This window comes from Phocoena sinus, chromosome X (genome assembly GCF_008692025.1).
Source record: "Phocoena sinus isolate mPhoSin1 chromosome X, mPhoSin1.pri, whole genome shotgun sequence".
In the NCBI taxonomy this organism is placed as follows: domain Eukaryota; kingdom Metazoa; phylum Chordata; class Mammalia; order Artiodactyla; family Phocoenidae; genus Phocoena; species Phocoena sinus.
The window spans coordinates 118,755,638-118,778,035 of NC_045784.1; the positions used below are offsets into that span (position 1 = coordinate 118,755,638).

Below are 22,398 nucleotides of genomic sequence, written 5' to 3' on the forward strand. Positions count from 1 at the left end.
ATAATTTTCTAGTTTATATTATGTAAAATGAGTCACAGTGTATATGTAAGATAAATATTAAAGTATAGTTTTACAGCTATTAATTTTAATTTGCTCTTTGAATATACTTTCCAGTATACTTTTAGGACCTAACTTCTTACCAATGAAGCTACGAGTTTCTTAACTTTAAGAAATCCAAGGTTGTTTTAACTGTATGCCAACTTTTGAAAAGTAGCCAAAACTTGCCAAAAGAACAAATTATCAACATTTGAGATGAACAATAATGGTATGATCTCTTATCCAAGTGTGTGACTGATACAGACAGTGGGCGTTAAGAAGACCTCGGATCAAAAGGCTGGCCCTGCCACTTACTAGCAAGGTATGTCATATTTGGCAAATTACTTAACCACTCTATGCCTCAGTATCCCTATATGTAAATTGGAGCCATACTATATTCCTATGAGGATTAAACAAAATAACATAGAGAGTGCCTGACCCATAGTTGGCACTCAGTAAGTGTTAATTTCCATCACCACCACCCACGCCTCCATTTTCTGAAAAGAGTAAGGAACAAATATTAAATACTACTTTTGCCAGATGGAGCTTAGTACACATACAGTTTCACTTTCCAAGATACGAAAATGAGTAGTTTTCTGCCTTTCTGCATCAGATTTTGGGAAACTGACTAAGATGCCTACCCTGACTAGATGTCAGTCTTTACAAGCCTGGACCAATTTCCTTCCTGGCTGCAAAAGATGGAGGGCTCTGAAGCTGATGAAAACGAAGCAAGGAGGTAAAAAGGGTCTCAACTGAGACAGATCTACTAGCCCAAGCCTAGCCTGGAATTTGATAACAGTAACAATATTCCTCAAAAACTGAAGTCTGAATGGGCTTACTGCTCTAATAAAGGTCAAACTTCAAAAGTTCCCATTTCTGTCTAAAATGTTTACGGTTTTCCTTTAGATATTCACATATCTAATTTAAATGAGCTGCTATAATAATTATTTAAAAATCCAAAACACTAATATGAAGACAAAATAATAGTGTTGAAAAATCTGTTTTAATTCCATTCAAACATTTATTTCACAAAGAATTATTTGATACTTTCAAGCAATAACAGACTAGGCTCTGGAAATGCAGAAATAAACACGTAGCTATACTAGGTATCTCTAAGGCCAACTTCCCAAGAGAGAAATAATAACTAATCCTTACTGAACATTTACTAATTACCAGGCACTCTTGTAATACATTATACAGACCTACTTTTTTAATCTACGTGACAACTCCATGCAGTAAACGACTTTTAGCCCCATTTTACAGAAAAGGAGACTCAGGCACAGAGACTTATGTAAGCTGCCCTTGGTCACACAGATAAAAAGTCATGGGTAGGATCCGAAGTCAGGCATTCTGGCTCCAGATAGTACACTCATAACATACTCTCTGAGGCAGCTGACTGAGGCAAACATTCTTTCAATCATTCAACAAACATTCTCTGGGTGTCTACCACGTACCTAGTACTGGTTTAGGAAGTGAGAATACAAGTTAACCGACGGACAAAAATTCCTTCCTTCGTGGAGCTTATATTCTAGTGGAAGAAGACAGACAGACAATAAACAAGGTAAGTAAAATATACAATATGATAGATAGTCATAAACGCTATGGACAGCAGTATCAAGGGAGGAAGATAAGAAGTGTTTGGAGAGATTGCAATTTTAGATAGAATTGTGAACAAAGGACTCCCTGAGAAGGAGGCTTCATTACTACAGGAGGGACTCCCCTCACCCTGCTCACACACAGACATGGAGAAAGTACATAAAGATTTCCCCCATGGCTGTAGTCTCTAAAAATTCACAATCTGGTAGAGAAGACAGGCACTCAAATAGATCATTATAATCTAGTGTGGTGAGTGTAACATCAGAAGAGCTATAGGCAAGAGGGGGCAAGGAGGGTGTCTAACTCAAACCCAGTTAGGGGTTAACCAAGACTTCTTAGATTTAATGCCTGAAGCAAGTCTGACAAAAATGAGGCATTAGACAGACTAAGAAACAAGAGGGAAGATCTAGCAGAGGAGCCAGCAAGTGCAAAGGCAGGAGATGGCAAGGAGTGACTGAGTGATCTCCAAGGAGCTCCCCTATTGCTGAAGGAAAACGTTTAAGGAGAAGGATGGCCTGAAGGAGACGCAAGGTTGGACAGGCACCAAGCACCCTGGGGTACATGTGACCACATTCACCTAGGCAGGAACTTTTGAGGGCCTGGGCCATAGATAGCTTCTGCCATGAGAATGGAAAAGAGTAGATGGAATTGTTAGAGGAAAACACTAATAGGCCTGGGAGGTTAAGTTCATGGATGACAGTAAGTGGGAACAGCACCCACTAGGACAGGGCATACAGAAGAATCAGATTTGTGACTGGAATGAGCTGTTTGGGACACACTAGTACTTCTGAGGTGTCTGTGGGAAAGGCAAGTGGCCCTCTTCAGTAGGCAGGCCCAAATATAGGTCAGGGGAGAGGACTGGTCTGGAGAAGAGATTTGCTCTTCATCTGCCTAAATTCAACATAGAGGGCATGACAATGGATGAGACCACCCCACAAAAAGAGAGTCAAGGACAGACCTTTAAGGAACAACAATATTTTAAGGGCTCTCTGATTTTATAGCGCTGCACAATATAGATCAATCCACATATTTAAGGTGTACATGTCAATAGTTTATAATATGTTCATGGAGTTGGGCAACTATCGCCATGATTCAGTTTCAGAACATTTTCATCCCCGAAATTGAAACTCTGAAACTGTTAGCAGTCACCCTCCATCTCCCCATTTCCTCTCCTCCCCAGCCCTTGGTAATCACTAACTTACTTTCTGCATATTCTGAGCCTTTTCTATAAATGGAATCATACACTGTGTGATATTGTGTCTGACTTCTTTCATTCAGTGAAATGTTTTTGAGGTTCATCCATGTTGTAGGATTTATCAATACTTTGTTCCTTTTTATGGATGTATAATATTCCATTGTATGGCTATACCACCTTTTGTTTAATTATGCATTCATCAGTTGGTGGACATCTGGGTTATTTTCACCTTTTGGCTATTATGAATAATGCTGCTATGGACACTTGTGTACAAGTTTTTCTGAAGAAATATGTTTCCATTTCTCTTGGGCATATAACTATGAGTAGAGGTCCTGGGTCATATGGTAATTCCATGATTAACTTTTTGAGAAAATGGCAAACTGTTTTCCACAATGGTTGCACCATTTTACATTCCCACTAAAAATGTATGCGGCTTTGCTGTACACCTGAAACTAACACAACATTGTAAATCAACTATACGCCAATAAAATTTAAATATTTTTAAAAAGAGGAAATAAGTTTATGTTTTAAATAAGAATGATGTAGTAAAAAGTTATAAAACAGGGCTTCCCTGGTGGCGCAGCGGTTGAGAGTCCGCCTGCCGATGCAGGGGACGCGGGTTCGTGCCCCGGTCCGGGAAGATCCCACATGCCGCGGAGCGGCTGGGCCCGTGAGCCATGGCCGCTGAGCCTGCGCGTCCGGAGCCTGTGCTCTGCAGCGGGAGAGGCCACAACAGTGAGAGGCCCGCATACCAAAAAAAAAAAAAAAAAAAAAAAAAAAAAAAAAAAAAAAAAAAAAGTTATAAAACATTCTAGTAATAGGTGGTAATTATTTTAAGGTTCCACTTCTATTGTACATTGATGAGAGGAAGCTAAATTGAAAGGGATTAGTATCAAAATGGAAAATAAAATGGAACTTTCAGCTGAAAACAGACAAACAACAAAGAATGTATGAGGGTCCCAATTTGTCCACATCCGCACCAACACTAGTCATTTTCCTTTTTTCTTTTTAAGTGGTCATACTAATGGGCCTGAAGTAGTATCTCATTGTAGTTGTGATTTGCATTTCCCAAACAACTAATAACATTGAGCACCTTTTCATGTGGTTATTGGCCAGTTGCATATCTTCTTTGGAGAAATGCCTATTAAGATCTTTTGCCCCAAATGCTGCAAAGATGTTCAACATCGCTAATTATTAGAGAAGTGCAAATCAAACTACAATGAGGTATCACCTCACACCGGTCAGAACGGCCATCATCAAAAAGTCTACCAATAATAAATGCTGGAGAGGGTGTGGAGAAAAGGGAACCCTCCTACACTGTTGGTGGGAATGTAAATTGGTACAGCCACTATGGAGAACAGTATGGAGGTTCCTCAGAAAACTAAAAATAGAGCTAGCATATGATCCAGCAACCCCACTCCTGGGCATATATCTGGAGAAAATCATAATTCAAAAAGATACATGCAACCCCAATGTTCACTGCAGCACTATTTACAATAGCCAAGACATGGAAGCAACCTAAATGTCCATCGACAGGTGAATGGATAAAGAAGATGTGGTATATACACACAATGGAATACTACTCAGCCATAAAAAAGAATGAAATAATGCCATCTGCAGCAACATGGATGGACCTAGAGATTATCATACTAAGTAAATGAGACAGAGAAAGACAAATATCATATATCACTTATATGTGTAATCTAAAAAAAATGATACAAATGAACTTATTCACAAAACAGAAACCAACTCACAAAGAAAAATTTATGATTACCAAAGGGGAAAGGGTTGGGGGGATAAATTAGGAGCCTGGGATTAACAGATACATACTACTTTATGTACAACAGATAAACAACAAGGTCTTACTGTATAGCACAGGGAACTATGTTCAATATCTTGTAATAACCTATAATGGAAAAAGAATCTTAAAAAGGAATATATATGTATAATATATATATATCTGACTGAATCACTTTGCTGTACACCAGAAACTAACACAACATTTTAAATGAACTATACTTCAATTAGGAAAAAAACGATCCTTTGACCATTTTTCAATTGGGCTATTTGTCTTTTTATTGTTGAGTACACACTGTTTTAGAGTCCCCACTCTCATGCTTACTACCTGTGGGACCTCAGATAAGTTATTTAACCTTTCTCTAATCAGTTACTTCATCTATATATTGGGAACAACAGTACCTACCCCATAGTGCTGTGAGGATTAAATAAGATAGTGTCGTTGATCATTAAATGGTAGCTATTATTGTTCAAAATAATATTTACACACACTTTTAGATATGTGTGTTCAAATGTGTGATGGTTTTCATTCTTATTGTTTCAAAAGTTTTTTTTACACTGGCTTTATTTTTAAACTATGAACTATCAAAATAGAAAAACTTTCAATAATAATATCATTACTCTGATTTTTATTTTAAAAATAGCTTGTGTGATTCTACAAACAAGAGTAAATAAAACTATAGAAGGATGTTTGTTAATAGCATTGTTTAAAACAGTAAACAAAACAAAACGGGATAATCCAAATATCCATCAGGAGGGGACTGTTTAAATTAACCGTGAAATATCCAAACAATGGACTCTTGTGCAAATGTTAAAATATATGAGTAGCTCAAGATGTACCAATATGAAATTAGCTCTAACACACATCAAGTAAAAAAGCAAATTAAAGAATATTATATATTGTATGATTCCAACTGTGTACATAAAAAATATATTCATGGGCTTCCCTGGTGGCGCAGTGGTTGAGGGTCCGCCTGCCGAGGCGGGGGGCGCGGGTTCGTGCCCTGGTCCGGGGGGATCCCACATGGCGCGGGGTGGCTGGGCCCGTGAGCCATGGCCGCTGGGCCTGCGCGTCCGGAGCCTGTGCTCCGCGACGGGAGAGGCCACGGCAGTGAGAGGCCCGCGTACCGAAAAAAAAAAAAAAAAAAAAAATTAAAAAAAAAAATTAAAAAAAAATATATTCATGAGCATAAACATATGAGCATGTGTGTATGCACAAGTGTGTATATGATTCAATAGACATAAAAACAATTTGAACACCCAGACAAGAAATTTAACAGTGGTTACACCTCTGGGGAATAGGGCTGCAAATGAAGCGGGGATGTAAACTTTTTTATATCTTCTATAGTTTAAAAATAAGTTTTAACCACATATAATACTTTTCAATTAAAAAAGATCCTGATAACTGTCAATCAAATTTTTCTCAGTCAATCTATCCTGGTTACATAAAATGTAATTGAAAGAGAGAACCTGAATTAAAATAAATCACTCCTATTGATTTATTTTAATAAATAAATAAATAGGTAGAAACTGATCTGAATCTTAAGTTATTATAAAGCATACTTCAGTCCCTGTTTGGGTGACACAACTTGAGCATTTTAAGACAACTCAAGGAATTAAAATACAGGAGTGCTAGCTTTATACAGCGAAAAAACTTATTTCAACCGTAGTAACGTTCAGAACAACAGCATCTGAAAGAGTCCACATCAACCTTGATCATATGATCAAATATATGATTTGTGTCAATTCTGAAGAAAATGTGACACCCTGAAAAAGCTTTAAAGAATGATTGCACAGATTCATACTTTCAACAAACATTTATTGGGCACCTACTATGCATTAAGCAATCTGTTAGGTACCAGAGACTATGACAAATACTAGTAATGGAAGCATGTATAAAATGCTCTAGGGAATTCCCTGGCAGTCCAGTGGTTAGGACTTAGCGCTTCCACTGCTCAGGGCATGGGTTTGATCCCTGGTCAAGGAACTAAGATCCCGCAACCCGCCCCCCACCACCAACCCCAAGAAAAAAAGCTCTAATGGGCACAGAGCACAGGGATGCGAGAGATTCATTCTGACCCAGGCTGTCAGGGAAGAGAGATCTAGGACAGCTTCAATGAAGAATCCACATTTGAGCAGGGTCTAGGACTTCATCAGAGAATGGGAATGGATGTAACTCCAGAAAGAGGGAAAAGCAGGAGCAAGTGCTGGAGGTATCTGGCAAACACCTAGAGGCATCTGAGCCTGTGAATAATCCAGTATGGCCAGAAGAGAAGAGAAGTAGTCATAGAAAGGAGGCTATAAAGGTAGGCCTGAGAAAACTTGTGAGGGAATTTAGAGCTAACTTGATATGGCAAGACTGATATTTTTAAAGAGCACCCTCTTGATTAAAAAATGTAAGAAGATAATTACTTTAAAAGTCAGGATAGGGACTTCCCTGGTGGTCCAGTGGTTAAGAATCCGCCTTCCAATGCAGGAGAGACAGGTTCGATCCCTGGTTGGGGAACTAAGATCCCACATGCCACAGGGCAACTAAGCACGCACAGCAACTACTGAGCCCGTGTGCCACAACTACAGAGCCCACATGCCTCAACTACGGAGCCTGTGTGCTCTGGAGCCCACAAGCCACAACTAGAAGGAAGCCAACGTGCTGCAACTACAACCCCACACAGCCAAATAAATAAATAAACATTTTTTTAAAAAGTAACAAAATGAAAGTCAGGATAATAGTTATTTTGGAAGGAGGGAAGGTTTATGATTGGGATAGGGCACCTAGAGGGACTTTCGGCATCGCTGACAATGTTCCAGCTCTTGATCTGGATGGAGATTTTAAGTATGTTTGCCTTGCAATACTGTATTAAGCTGCTCATTTGATTGCTTGGTGTTTTGAATCCTCGTCTCATTTTACAATACAAAAAGCTAAAAAAGAAAAAAAAAGTACACCCTTTTGTGACACTGTGTAGTTAGACTAGGGAAGAGAGGGAACCAGCAAGAAGATAAGGAAAGAAGTTATGTTGTCTAGATGTAAGATGAAGAGGGTGAGGCCCAGGGCAAGAACAATGGGAGTAAGGAGGAAATCAACCCATTTGAGAAACATCTTGAGAGTTAACTGTCAGAGGCTTAGAGAAGACACAGAGAGTAAGTTCAGATTTGGACATACTGAGTATGAGATCCTTTGGGACTTCAAATACTACTTTTCCTTTTTAAACTTACTGCTTTCCTTTACTTTGGTACACATCCATCAATCATAATATTCTATTCCCTATCAGTCATAATTCAATTCTTGTTTTCGGCTTTCAAATAGGATAAAGAAGTGAGACGGGAGTAATTCTTGATGTAACAGCAGACTTGGAAAGAAAGAAGGAATATGGTAAAGAGAGATGTGTATAAACATACACAAAGGAGAAGCTCTTTGGTGAAATCAATGACTCAGTAGTGAAAGACAGAAATAAATGCATAATATCCCAAGTGAACTATTCCACTAAAATGGAAGAAAGGATCTGTAAAGCAAGGGCTGTTGGGTCAAAGAGTTTCCCAACCTGATCAACAAAAATCAAAGGAGGGGACTATATCATGCAGCCATGTTCATTTCTTCCTAGGTTCTTCCATGTAACCTAGGAAGAAATATAATAGAAATTTGAAGGTGAGAGAGATGAGCCAATGAGAAAGAGAAGAAAGCACAGTGGAGTAGGTGATTTTACTTATGTACGAGTCAAAATGAACTGTCCTCACTTGAGAGGAGAATTAGATATCAGCAACTGTGTGTGTGAGATTAATTACAGAATGGGCCACAGCACCCCATGTGCCTAGAGTCTCATGCAGCTTTATCACAGAACAGGCACTCACCGAAGGCATGAACAACCAACTTCTATAATATGCACCTAGAAATATTAAGATTTTACCCTCACACCCTTGCTTTTTCTACTTCATATTAATAATAAAACCTAGTTACTATTTATTGAAAAAATACTCTATGCCAGGCACAGTCTAAGCCCTCAGCAAGCAGTACTTGGTTGAATCCTCACAGCAAGCTCATGACGTAGATGCAAATATTCATCCTCCTATTACAGATAAACTTGGGCCCCTTCAAGTGGCACCTCTGGAGAAACAAGACATGAGGGAGAATGCATAGGACAGAACTGGGCCTGGGCCTGGGCCTGGCTCATACATAGTCCAACCCAGGTCACCAGGGTAAAACATTACATAGGGATTAGGAGTTAAATCTCCAGTTGCTGATCATGAGTGATTTTGTGGGACTTTATCCTCATCATGTCTATCTCCTCTGGAAACATGTGGCAGTGGTAGGCAGTTGGTAGTGATACTGAGGTTTGGGATCCTGGCCAGCTCCCTGTTTCTTTCCATCAAAAATATGGCCAACATCTGGCAGCGTCAGCAAATGTCAAGATGAGTCTTCACTAATTCATACGTTACAGACTGGACTGTCAAAACTGGTCAAATTCCATTACAGAATTATAGTTCAGCTGCACTGAACACTAAATACATATGAGCCATTAGGTAGGCCTTTAAATCTCTTTGCTCTGTGAAAATTTCTATTCTGGTAGTAGTTGTAAGAGATTTGATCTTTATCATACTTTTCCTGGCAGCAGTAAAATTCCATTTCCATCAACTCTGTTTCCTCTCAGGAAAGAAGTCCCTCAGGAAATACTCAAAACATTGTTTTTAACAAAGTTCTCAAATATGAATCACTTTCAACTGCCAGGAAAAAACTCCTGCCCCCACTGTTCTGCAACATAATATACCCGCTGTTTTGCATCATAATATACTTTCCCTAAAATGACAGTTTTGGGGGAAGACATACTTACTTGACTTTGCTCAAGCAGTTCACTCTGCCTCAACTATCTTCTCCCTTAGATCTGATTGTCCAAGTCCTACCAACTCATTCATTCATTCAACAGTTATTTCCTGAGCACCCAGTAGTTTTTCAGATGCTAGGGGTTCAAGTAAGTGCATTAGAAATTGACTAGGTAGGGCTTCCCTGGTGGCACAGTGGTTGAGAGTCCGCCTGCCGATGCAGGGGACACGGGTTCGTGCCCTGGTCCGGGAAGATGCCACATGCCACATGCTGTGGAGCGGCTGGGCCCATGAGCCATGGCCGCTGAGCCTGCGCTCCGCAACGGGAGAGGCCACAACAGTAAGAGGCCCACGTACCACAAAAAAAAAAAAAAAGAAATTAACTAGGCAGAGATTTGGGGATGATCATTGTAGGCAGCGGGACCTTCATCTGACATGCTGAGAATTTCCTTCAAGGAAAAGTTTCCCAGAAGAGGAAACATTTAAAGCTGGCCCTTTAAGTACAAGCAGGAGGAGTTCAATGGAAGAGGAAAGGCCTCCAAGGACAGGGAGCACAATTGAGCTGCTGCCTCAGAAATTCATCGTAGTGTTTGTGCTGAAGGCTCGCTTCCAGTGGGTTGCACCTGACCAATGACAGTACATCAGGGACAGGACTGTACTGATCACTGACTTTTGGACTCCCCAAAGGCTTTTCTGAAACTTTCTTCAGCTGCATAGCAGTCTAGAGAGCTTCCACCTAAGCTACTCTCTCTCCTCTTCACTAGGGGTCAGGCGTGCATCATGGACTTGCATCATGGGCACTTCCACCCTTCCCATCTCCCCCTCCCCCACCCCCCTTCTCTCTCACATAGGTGGTTGGTTATAAAATCCTTGCCCTTTAATCCTAAATTTCTCCTTCTCAGAGGACCCAGACTAACACAGCATTCTAGACAGAGGGCCCACCGTGAGTTAACACCCCAGAGGCATGAAAAATCATGATGTGCTCTGAGCACCTAGAAATATTGATTTTACCCTCATACCCTTGCTTCTTCTACTGCATAATAATAATAAAACCTAGCTACCATTTATTGAACAAATATTCTATGCCAGGCACAGCCTAAGCCCTCACCATGCATTACTTGGCTGAATCCTCACAGTAAGCCCATGATGTAGGTGCCAATATTCATCCCCCTATTACACTGTCCTTTTTATTTTTGGCTGCAGCATGTGGGATATTAGTTCCCTGACCAGGGATCGAATCTGCGCCCCCTGCATTGGAAGCACAGAGTCTTAACCACTGGACCACCAGGGAAGTCCCATCATCCCCCTACTACAAATGAAGGAACCTGCATCCCTTCAAGTGGCACCTCTGGAGAAACTAGACATGAGAGAGAATGCATAGGACAGAACTGGGCCTGGGCACAAAGGAGCGCCTGCCTCATACATAGCCCAATCCAGGTCACCAGGGTATTGAGATTTGGGATCCTGGCCAGAGGGGTGGGTACAGAGGGAGAAGCTGGGCAAAATCAGAGAAGGCCTTTTATGTCCTGATAAGAAGCTTCGACTTGGTCCTCTGAGAAACAGGGAACCACCAAAAAGTTTTAAGCAGGGAAAGGGCATGTGTTTTCAAAAGAATGCTCTGCTGGCAGAATGAAGGATGGACTGGAGTAAGCAGAAATGGAAGCATCTCTGTGTATGCTTCCATCTTGTCTGCTGGCTTATGAGGTCCTAAAGAGTAGAATCCTATTTTTTGTTTGTTTTGCTTTCATCTCTATGCCCCTGTAATGATTAGGAAAGTGTTTAACACAAAGTAACTACTCAAGAGGCCACACCAAATCTACCAGGCTAGGCCTCACCTCACTGCCCAACATTTTAATTAAGACCACCCCAAAAGTTTAATGACCAACCTTTGAACATTCCTGCTTGGACACTCGAAGTCTCCGTCTAGGCAATCTAGAAAGGGAAAGTTACACGTACGAAGGGTAGAAGTTCCTTTCAAAACTATCTTCCACCAACTACTTGTTTCATGAACTCTCTTTGAAGCTGACATCAATCACATTTGTTGATCCTAACTGTGGGGACAAAGGTGGTCATTAAACACTTGGTTTTTGAAGGTTTACCAGGTCAATGAGCCAGATCAGGCTTAAGACCCAGAGGTCTTATGCAAAGAACACTGGACAAAAACCAAAATTGGGTTCTGGATACTGGCGCAATATCCAAAGGTGATCTTGGGGAAAACATATCCCATAGGTCTATTTTTTCATCATAAAGTAGAAATAAGACCTACCCTACTTAAGGTGTCAATTATACTAGAAGATGTTATCAAGGGGCTTTGAAAACAGTAGTATGTAAAATACTGTATTTGTTCACTTAAAAATTTCTTAAGAGGGTAGATCTCAAGAGTTCTTAACACACACACACACACACACACACACACACACACAAATAAACATAAGGGCAGGAAACTTTCCTGGAGGTGATGGATATGTATATTATCCTGATTGTGGTGATGGTTTCAAGGGTGTATGGATATGTTTAAATCCATCAAACTGTATGCATTAAATATGGGCAGTATTCTGTATAACAATCCCACCTCAATAAAGTTGTTTTAAAAAAAAAGACTAGTGGGCTTCCCTGGTGGCGCAGTGGTTGAGAGTCCACCTGCCAATGCAAGGGACGTGGGTTCGTGCCCCGGTCCGGGAGGATCCCGCATGCCGCGGAGCGGCTGGGCCCGTGAGCCATGGCCGCTGAGCCTGTGCGTCTGGATCCCGTGCTCCGCAACGGGAGAGGCCACAGCAGTGAGAGGCCCGCATACCGCAAAAAAAAAAAAAAAAGACTAGTGACCACCAATTCTGATTTGCAGCAACACTAAAGGATGGTGTGATATTATCCAAAAATTCTCAAAATACAATTGATTTTCCTTTCCTTTCATCTGTCAAACGGCATTTTTAGTTGGAAGTGTACTGCTAGGAAATCAAACAATAATGAAAATCAATTCCCAAAAGGCTATGCATTGTTTCAGCTGGAGCCAGAAACCCTCCTTAGGTCCTGGACAGTAGAAAGGTCACCTGATGGTGGCCTGATGTCCTTTCTCAGAGTCGGCCTTTTTTCTCATTGCTACCTCCTGACTTGACTGATGAAACACCGAAGTTGTTGGGCCCTACTTGTGATAACCAAAATAACCTTACCAAAAAAAGGAATCATTACCTCCAAAGAGCCTGAAGTGGTTTGTGTCAGAGAAGAGAGTTTCAGTGACTCAGAAACTATCAGATCTGCATGAGCAAAGGGACTGAAGCTGGCTATCAATGGTTGGTTGCTCCTGTAAAATGAAAGTGGCATCTCCAGTCCTCTGGGCTGAGACAACCACTTCCAGATCACACACACAGACACACATGCACACTCTCATTTCCAGAGCCCAAAGCATTCAGCAGGAGGTTTTAAATCAAATTTCAAACTGATTTAGTAAACTGGTATTGTTTTGACTTAGGAGGTGGGTAAAAAATAGAGGAAACTAAGTCCATTCTTATAAAAAGGAACTTGCTCTAGGCTATTTTGGCAAAAGAATTAAACAAACAACTACAGAAATCATTTTCCAAACCCAAATTAATTATTTCCAGTTATAAAGTATGTTTAATGGTAGGAAATTAATAATGATGACAGTAATGGACACCATTATATTGAACACATTCTATGCGCACGGCACTTTACATGTATTATCTTTATTCCTCACAACAACCAAAGTTAACAGTCTGTCTACATTTCAAATTAAAAACAAAATAAAAAAATGAGTCTCAGAGAGACAAATGTGCCATAAATCAAGTAAATGGCAGAGATAAGGTGAAAACCAAGATATCTAAAAAGCTCAGGTTTTTAGATGGCAATGAAAGGTGGTAGAACGTTTCTCCCTTTCCTAATCTCGGTCAATGTTTCCTCCACCCTCCCTGCAGTCCTGCCCCCCCCACCCCCCATACCCAACCGGGTTCCCTGCCCCGCCCCTCCCCTGCCACATTCAGACACTCATTTCCAGAGAGGGGCATTAAAATGTAATGGGCTGATCACGGGGTTTTACAAACAAACCTGCAGTTAAGTTCTGACCGTGCCATTTACTAGCTCCAAAGACTTCAGTGGTACAAATGACTTGTTGGATCTCAATTTTCAATTAAGATTAAATTAAATAAACATACACATTGCCTGGTACGTAGACACTCACTGTATTTGTTGCCTTTCCCCTCACTCTCTTTTGATAGCCTAAAGATCAAATAAAGATGAAGAACAGCACCCTACCAGGGCAGTCCCAAAGGCTACATATTTTGATTTCACTTATACGAGGTTCTGGAAATGAGAAAACTATAGAGACAGAAATCAGAGCAGTGGTTGCCAGGGGTTGGCAACATAGGGAGGACACTGACTACAAAGGAGCACGAGGGAACACTCTGGGTGGCAGAAAATTCTATTATCTTGACTTCAGTGGTGGCCACAAGCTATATTTTGTCAAAATTCATAGACTTGTACATACATAAAAAGTGTGAATTTTATGTAAAGTGTATCTCAATAAACCTAAAGAAAAGCATACTATCTCAGAAATGGCCAACTATTTTAGGTAGAGATCTACATCTAATAGAACTAAAACTGCTGAGTTTTGACTGAAAGTTCAAGATCCATGATTAAAGAACAGGAAGACACGGAGGACAAAGTTCATGACAGTGTTGTGTGTCTTTCACTGCTCATTGATACAACTATGTAAAAAAAAAAAGGGCTCTTGTAAGAAGGGGATAAATGTATAATTTAGGACCAAAATATCCCATTTGCTATTTATTTGAAACAGATCAACTTAAAATGATAAATGGCCACTAACTGTTCTCACCAACTGCTTGAGTTTGTAGATGACTCATTCAAAGTATTGCTTAATAAGACAGGAACTTGTTCAAGTACTAATTCTCCTCACTTTACAACTGTTCTGATTGACCAGAGCAGGAAAGAAGCATTTTCATTCTGTGCAATTTATTTCTCTTGATTAGAGTTCTGAAGAGACATGCGAGAAGCTTAGCTTGGCAGCAGAGGCTGCCAGGTGGGAGAAGGTGAAGAGTTGTCCAACCTTCCCCGAACCCCCAAAGGGCCTTTCTCCCTGTATGGCAGGCAGGCTGTTCAGTGATAGTTGCAGGCAGGTGTCTAGCCATGGATAAGCCAGTGAGTGTGGTCCTAGGTTGGCAGGGAGCTACAGTCAAAACAATGGTAGGAGTCTTTTAAGTAGCATTCTCAGTGCTCCAAGGGAGACCTAAAGTGAAAAATAGGCTATTGAAGACTTGTCTTCATTTCTTTACTCATCCATTCATCCAACACATATCTATTGACTGCCCATTCTGGGCCAGTCTCTGTGTTAAGGCTGAAGACACAGAGGTAACTGCCTGGTGTAGAGTAGTTTACAATCTTCGGGTGGCAGGCATGGGGGTGTATAAGGGGCAACAGCAGCCAACAGGTCAAAGTACACCTTAATAGAAAAGGAAGGTCAGAGTTGTGATTTATTCCTCCCTGTGTACCATTTTCCGTCAGGCTTTCACAGTGCCCCGGGAGTTCACCGTGGAGATGAGACCGGCAGTCATTCCAGGTAGCAGGAACAACATATGCAAGAGAAGTGTGAATAAGCACGATGTAGCCAGGAAACTGTACGCAATTTGGGGGCACTGAGAGCCTGATGAAGAATGTTGTGTATGGGACTGGAGAGGCAAGCATGAACCAGAAGGCTGAGGGCTTCATAAGTTGTGTCAAAGAGCTAGATGTCTGTTTGCGGGGTAGACAATGGGGAGCCTATTAGGAGGGGAGTAACAAACGAAGACTTGCATTTAGAAAGATGATTCCAAGGGCAAGTCAACGATAGACAGAGGCAGAAAGAAGACTCTCCTCTCTCTTTATTGAGTAGCTGAAAAGCTGGTGGTGGACCAGAAAGTTGGTGTTAAGTGAAGCGGCAGAAAGAGCCCCTCCATGAACCAACCTTCAGTCATGCAGAAGAAATGACCCATTCCCCTACCCACTGCATGCCTCTAGCTAGCAATCATGATTGTTTATTTCTCTATCCCCCCTGGAGTAGCAGCTCTCTAAGGACAGGAATGGTGACAAACACACACACACAGAGACACACACACACACATATGAATGCCTGGCTAAAAGTAGACGTTGAGTAACCGTTGACTGAATGAATAAGTGAATAAATATATGAATGAATTGATAGTTTGGGGCCCAAGAAACCAGTTGAGAGCTGTCGAAAATGTTATTGATGGGTTATTTTGGGAGTTGGTAAGTTACCCATCACATGGAAAGTTGAACTAGATGTCTTTGAAAGTCTCTTCTAATGTGAAGATTTATGATTTGAGGCCACTCCCTGTGTAAGTAACAAGTGGCTGAAAAGGGGATACATGAGATTTGTTCTAAGGAAAGACCAAAAAATGATCAAATACAAAACGTCAAGGAGTTTATAATATCAGGGAATAACAAACTAAGGCAGCTAAAAAGTGACAGATTTTTATAAAGAGAATGGAAAACGCTGACTGTCACAATTAAGCTTCTGAAGGCAGGCAGTACGGTAGATCAGGCCCTGTCATCTATAGAGACACCTCCATATTGGAGGGAAGGAATTGGAGATGGACTCAGAAGCGAGCTCTAGGAGGAAATCCAGGTAGGCAAGAGAGCATAATTGGCAAAGGAGAGTGGGCAGCAACAGGCAGAGGTCCAGACAGGTGGTCAATGAGCCAACATCAAGATACTCAGCAAGGAGAAAGCAGACAGAATACTATAACAGGTAAATCTGGTAAAAAGCAATTGGTCAGTGAGCATCAACAAAATCAACAATGGGTAGCAGAGTCCCAAACACAGGCATGGGTCCAGGCAGAGTTCAAGTTCCGGAGAGGCCTGGCTAAAAGAAAGCATATTTCTACCCTTGGAGCAACTGTGGCACCAACCACTATACCCAGACAAGGACTTCACAGACAGGCCCAGGTTCTGGCATGGAAGTACAAGGCCAGTCTTAATTACAAGGAACTAAGCAAGAGCAGCCTTAAAAAATGTAAGCACACAAAGTCAGAATGAGACTAGCAGACATGCCGGTCTGCTGAGCTGGCAGCCAGAGGTTCCCAAATTCTCTCCAGCTCAGGACAGGCTGGGGCCCAAAGCCTCGTTCAGGGCTGACCTGCCCCAGCTCTGTCCACTGGAGAGCAGTGAAGACATGGAAGTCAGCAGGCCCTCACAGCCCTCCCAACATCAGACAGCATGAGGCAAGGCCATGAGCAGAGAAGATGGGCAATGAAAGAGAAAGAGCGAGTCTGTCACATGGGAAGGACCAAGGAAGAGGAATATGGAATTCAGTGTATAGAGATCTCTGTTCACCCACCTCCACTTTCTCTACCTACCATCACTTCCCTAATCCAGAATACGTATCTTAAAAAGCTCTATGCCTCATAGCTATTACCCAGAAATCTTTTTCCTAATGTACTGTATCATATCATACCATGAAATTGGGTGGACAGCCCATATTGCTACTCTTATTTCCCATTCTGAACCACAAACTTACATAGTCTTGAGGGGTATAAGCAATGCTCTGACCTATCCACTCTTAACTATATGGATGAAAATCTGAGGACCACCGAGGGAAGTCACATAATAAAACTACCCCCGGGCTTCCCTGATGGCGCAGTGGTTAAGAATCTGCCTGCCAATGCAAGGGACATGGGTTCGAGCCCTGGCCCGGTTAGATCCCACATGCCGTGGAGCAACTAAGCCTGTGCACCACAACTACTGAGCCTGCACCTCAAGAGCCCGCGAACCACAACTACTGAGCCCGTGTGCCACAACTACTGAAGCCTGTGTGCCTAGAGCCCATGCTCCAAAACAAGAGAAGCCACCACAATGAGAAGCCCCCGCACCGCAATGAAGAGTAGCCCATGTTCACCGCAGCTAGAGAAAGCCCACGTGCAGCAACGGAGACCCAACGCAGCCAAAAATAAAAACAAACAAACAAATAAATAAATTTATTAAGAAAAAAAAACCTACCCCCAAAACTACACAAGTAGTGGCAGAGCCTATGATAACACCCAGATGTCTCTACTCCTTTCATGTTTGCAATGTCATCAAATCTGGTAGAGATGTCTGTTATTAGGAAGAAAAATTGAGTTAAATGCATTCATTCCTAATTTTTAACCCTTTCCACTGAGCTCACACACAGCCCAACAGAAAACCTCTTTCCATCTGCACAGACATTCCTTAATACATGACAGAATGAAAATCCACTAGAGGCTACACAATTTAGATTATCCAACTCCAAAGCAAGAGAAAGCCTCAAGCAACACCATCTGATTATGCGACTTTGCTGCTGTAGAGAATTAATCAAATTCATCCTAGAGGTTCATCTGCTGCATGACACACTCATTCTTTGATAGCAAAACTCTTCTTTTCCTAGTACTTTCTTTTTTTTTAAATTTATTTATTTTAATTTATTTATTTTTGGCTCGCTGGGTCTTTGTTGCTGTGTGTGGGCTTTCTCTAGTTGCAGCGAGTGGGGGCTACTCTTCGTTGCGGTGCGCGGGCTTCTCATTGTGTTGGCTTCTCTTGTTGCAGAACACGGGCTCTAGGAACGTGGGCTTCAGTAGTTGTGGCACGTGGGCTCAGTAGTAGTGGCTCGCGGGCTCTGGAGCGCAGGCTCAGTAGTTGTGGCACACGGGCTTAGCTGCTCTGTGGCATGTGGGATCTTCCCGGACCAGGGCTTGAACCCGTGTCCCCTGCATTGGCAGGCAGATTATTAACACTGCACCACCAGGGAAGCCTTTCCTAGTGCTTTCTGATCTTCATCTGTTACTGTGACTAGCATTTGAAAGAATGTAAATAAGCAGGAGGTTGCTTGATCCCTAATATCTACATAATCCTTTGTACTTATACAAAAGCTGGGAAGATAGAAAGGGTCTCATTTCCACTATTACTTCTGAATAAAAAATGAGTGAAAAGAGAAGGTAAGAAAGTCTAATAACTGATAAATCATGAATAATTGAGATGCCATAACTTTTGAAGAATGTGATTTAAATTATTTAACAATATTCATCAGTGGTCAAACAGAATTTTGTTGAAAAACTCAGTATATTCAGAAAAGCTAAACAAATATACACTGTATACCAACAACTTGACCTTGCCCAACTTTTGTTACCTACAAAGTATTGGCTATTCCTTAAATATGGTTTATTTCTCCAATTAGTAAGAGTGGGCCTTGGGGGGAATAAAACCCTAAAATCTACCTAAAACCATGTTTTCTTTAACTCAAAGTAACATCTGTTAAATAAATAAATGAAATGAACCATATTCCTCTCCAGAATCATAGAGGTAGAAAAATCAGTTTTAAAAAAGACTAACTTCACAGTGAAGAAAGTTGACAAATGCTACCCCAGCCAAGTGATCAAGTTAACATCATCAGTAGAAAGTCACGTTGATACTATGCATGGTGGATAAGATGTGATGAGGACAGCCCTTCACTTCTCCAGTCTTCCTCCTAAAAAGCCATAATCCACATCTTATCTTGAGAAAAACATCAAACAAATCCTAACTGAGGGATCTGCTACAAAATCCCTAACCGGTACTCCTCAAAACTGTCAACGTCATCAAAACCAAGGAAAGTTTGAGAAACTGTCACATCCAAGAGGAGCCTAAGGAGACAGGATGACTAATTATGGTATGGTATTCTCGATGGGATCCTGGAACAGAAAAAAGGATATTAGGGACAAACTGAAGAAATGTGAATGAAGTATGGACTTCAGTTAGTAATAACATAACAATATTGGTTCATTAATTGTGACAAATGTACCATTACTAATATAAGATAATAATAAGGGAAACTGTGTAGGGGCATATGTGAACTCCCTGTACCATCTCTGCAAAGTTCCTATGAATCTGAAATTATCCTAAAATGAAAAGTTTCCTAAAAAAGTTTAAGACAAATTCTAAAAATAAGTACTGAATTCTTCCAGGTGCTGAACAGATACAAATATATAAGAGATATTAGACAGTAACATTAACAAATTAAGAGTATAAACCTAAATATTCTTTGACGTTTTTTGGGGGGGGCATATCTCTCAAATTGAGGGAGTCCTCTTAGACCTTATTAGCCAGAACTTGGATTAATAAATGTACACAGCTAAGGGAATTCCCTGGTGGCACAGTGGTTAAGGATCTGCCTGCCAATGCAGGGGACACGGCTCCGAGCCCTGGTCCGGGAAGATCCCACATGCTGTGGAGCAACTAAGCCCATGCGCCACAACTACTAAGCATGTGCTCTAGAGCCCGCGAGCCACAACTACTGAGCCCGCGTGCCACAACTACTGAGCCCGTGTGCCTAGAGCCCGTGCTCCACAACAAGAAAAGCCACAGCAATGAGAAGCCCATGCACCTCAACGAAGAGCAGCCCCAGCTCGCTGCAACTAGAGAAAGCCCGTGTGCAGCAACAAAGACCCAACATAGCCAAGAATAAATAAATAAATGTGCACAGCTAAAAAATCCCCCAATTTTTCTATTTACCTTATGATAGGTGTATTATCTTAAGTTATTTATATATCCAATTATAATGAGGCATGTTGCTTGCTATTTTCCCTACTGAGGAGTCAACCTAGAATCCAAAACTACTAATAATATACTAAAGGTTAACTTCACCAAAAAGTTTACTGTTTACTTTCTGTGTGCCTTTCAATCTTTCTGAGAAGTGCTTTAAGTGTATTTTAGGAGCCAAGAACATGAATTAGGGATGCGGTGAGGAAGAGTAAGTGGGGCTGCTGGAGACAGTGTTCCCGTGGAGCTGACCCTGGTCATCAGTCTCCGAGCAAGTACTGTCACTTGTTTTAATTCCTTTTCCCTCATCCTTTGCTCCCTTTAAATCTGGTGATTTCTAGGAATGAACCTTCTTTATGACATATGCTGTATATTATTTGGTTTGAAGAAGCCTTGAGTTTGTGAAGTAAAGTGATGTTCTTTTTCAAAGCTCTCAGTTCTTAAAATATCAGAACTTGCAAAAAGCAAATGCAGGGTTGTTATTATCCCTTCAGATCAATAGCTCAGTCACTGCTATGAGCTATTAAAAAAGGAGTTAGGAAGACAAGCAAATCTTTTGGGCTGCATCTATTCTGGCAAAAGAAGCACAGCAGAGAGGCACCAACATATTAAAAACCATTTTAGCAAGTGAGTTCTTGCCAAGCAAAAGAAAATCCTGGGCCACTCTATCTACCCAAATGTTTTCACAGAGGTTTTAGCTAGCAGGCAATTAAATTCTAGGAGCAGCTACAGGCAAACAGAGGCTTGGAGGCTAAGGAATGAGAGTGTATGTGGGCAACAGCTAGACACAGGAGCACTTGCAAAACCACGTTAGGTTCCCCTAAGTTCCCCAGCACAAATATTCACTTTAATTTCAAATCCCTTCATCAGCTGAAATATACTTCACAATTTTTTTTTTTTTTTTTTTTTTGCGGTACGCGGGCCTCTCATTGTTGTGGCCTCTCCCGTTGCGGAGCACAGGTTCCGGACGCGTAGGCTCAGCAGCCACAGCTCACAGGCCCAGCCGCTCCACGGCACGTGGGATCTTCCCGGACCAGGGCACGAACCTGTGTCCCCTGCATCGGCAGGCGGATTCCCAACCACTGCGCCACCAGGGAAGCCCCTATGCTTCATAATTTAAATAAGCATTTGAGGTCGGGGAGGGTGGAAGGCGGCAAGATGGTGTTGGAAAGCACTATGGTTTGCATGGACAACAGTGAGTATATGCAGAATGGGGACTCCTTACCCACCCGACTACACGCCCAACAAGACACTGTCAACATAGTCTGTCACTCCAAGACCCTCAGCAACCCTGAGAACAATGTGGGCCTCATCACATTGGCCAATGACTGTGAAGTGCGGACCACACTCACCCCTGACACTGGCCACATCCTGTCTAAGCTCCACACTGTCCAACCGAAGGGCAAGATCACCTTCTGCACTGGCATCTGCGTGGTCCATCTGGCCCTGAAGCACCAACAGGGCAAGAATCACAAGATACGAATCATTGCCTTTGTGGGAAGCCCCATGGAGGACAATGAGAAGAATCTGGTGAAACTGGCTAAACGCCTCAAGAAGGAGAAAGTAAATGCTGACATTATCAATTTGGGGGAAGAGGAGGTGAGCACAGAAAAGCTGACCGCCTTTGTAAACACACTGAATGGCAAAGATGGAAGCGGTTCTCATCTGGTGACAGTGCGTCCTGGGCCCAGCTTGGCCGATGCCCTCATCAGTTCTCCGATTCTGGCTGGGGAAGGCAGTGCCATGCTGGGTCTTGGTGCCAGTGGCTGAATTTGGAGTGGATCCCAGTGCTGATCGTGAGCTGGCCCTGGCCCTGCGTGTTTCTATGGAAGAGCAGCAGCAGCCGCAGGAGAAGGAGGCGCGGTGGGCAGCTGCTGCCTCTGCCGCTGAGGTGGGAAGCGCTACGACCGGGACTGAAGACTCGGACGATGCCCTGCTGAAGATGACCATCAGCCAGCAGGAGTGTGGCAGCACGGGGCTCCCTGACTTAAGCAGTATGACTGAAGCAGAACAGAATGCTTACACCATGCAGATGTGCCTCCAGGGCGCAGAATTTGGCCAGGCAGAATCAGCTGACATTGATGCCAGTTCAGCCATGGACACACCTGAGCCCGCCAAGGAGGAGGATGATTATGACGTGATGCAAGACCCCGAGTTCCTTCAGAGTGTCCTGGAGAACCTCCCAGTTGTGGATCCCAACAATGAGGCCACTTGAAATGCCACGGGCTCCCTGGCCTCCCAGGCCACCAAGGATGGCAAGAAGGACAAGAGGCAGGAGGACAAGAAGTGAGACTGGAGGGAAAAGGGAGCTGAGCCTGTGCAGGGGGCCGAGTACGGTGGGGTGGGATATAGGGTTAGATGTGTTGTCTATAACCACTGCAACATAAATAAAGCTTGGCAACATTTTTTTC

The 22,398-nt window shown here is 42.2% G+C and overlaps 2 protein-coding genes across 2 annotated transcripts in view; one reads left to right on the top strand and one right to left on the bottom strand.

The window, feature by feature from the left end:
• ATP11C (ATPase phospholipid transporting 11C) overlaps positions 1-22,398 on the bottom strand; it is a 167,445-nt gene that overhangs the window by 120,035 nt on the left and 25,012 nt on the right. The gene's annotated exons all lie outside the window — the stretch shown is intronic.
• On the top strand, positions 21,146-22,277 carry LOC116747587 (26S proteasome non-ATPase regulatory subunit 4-like). Its single transcript, XM_032619975.1, is given in 2 exon segments — positions 21,146-21,753; positions 21,755-22,277. Coding segments are annotated over 2 exon segments (1,131 nt in total).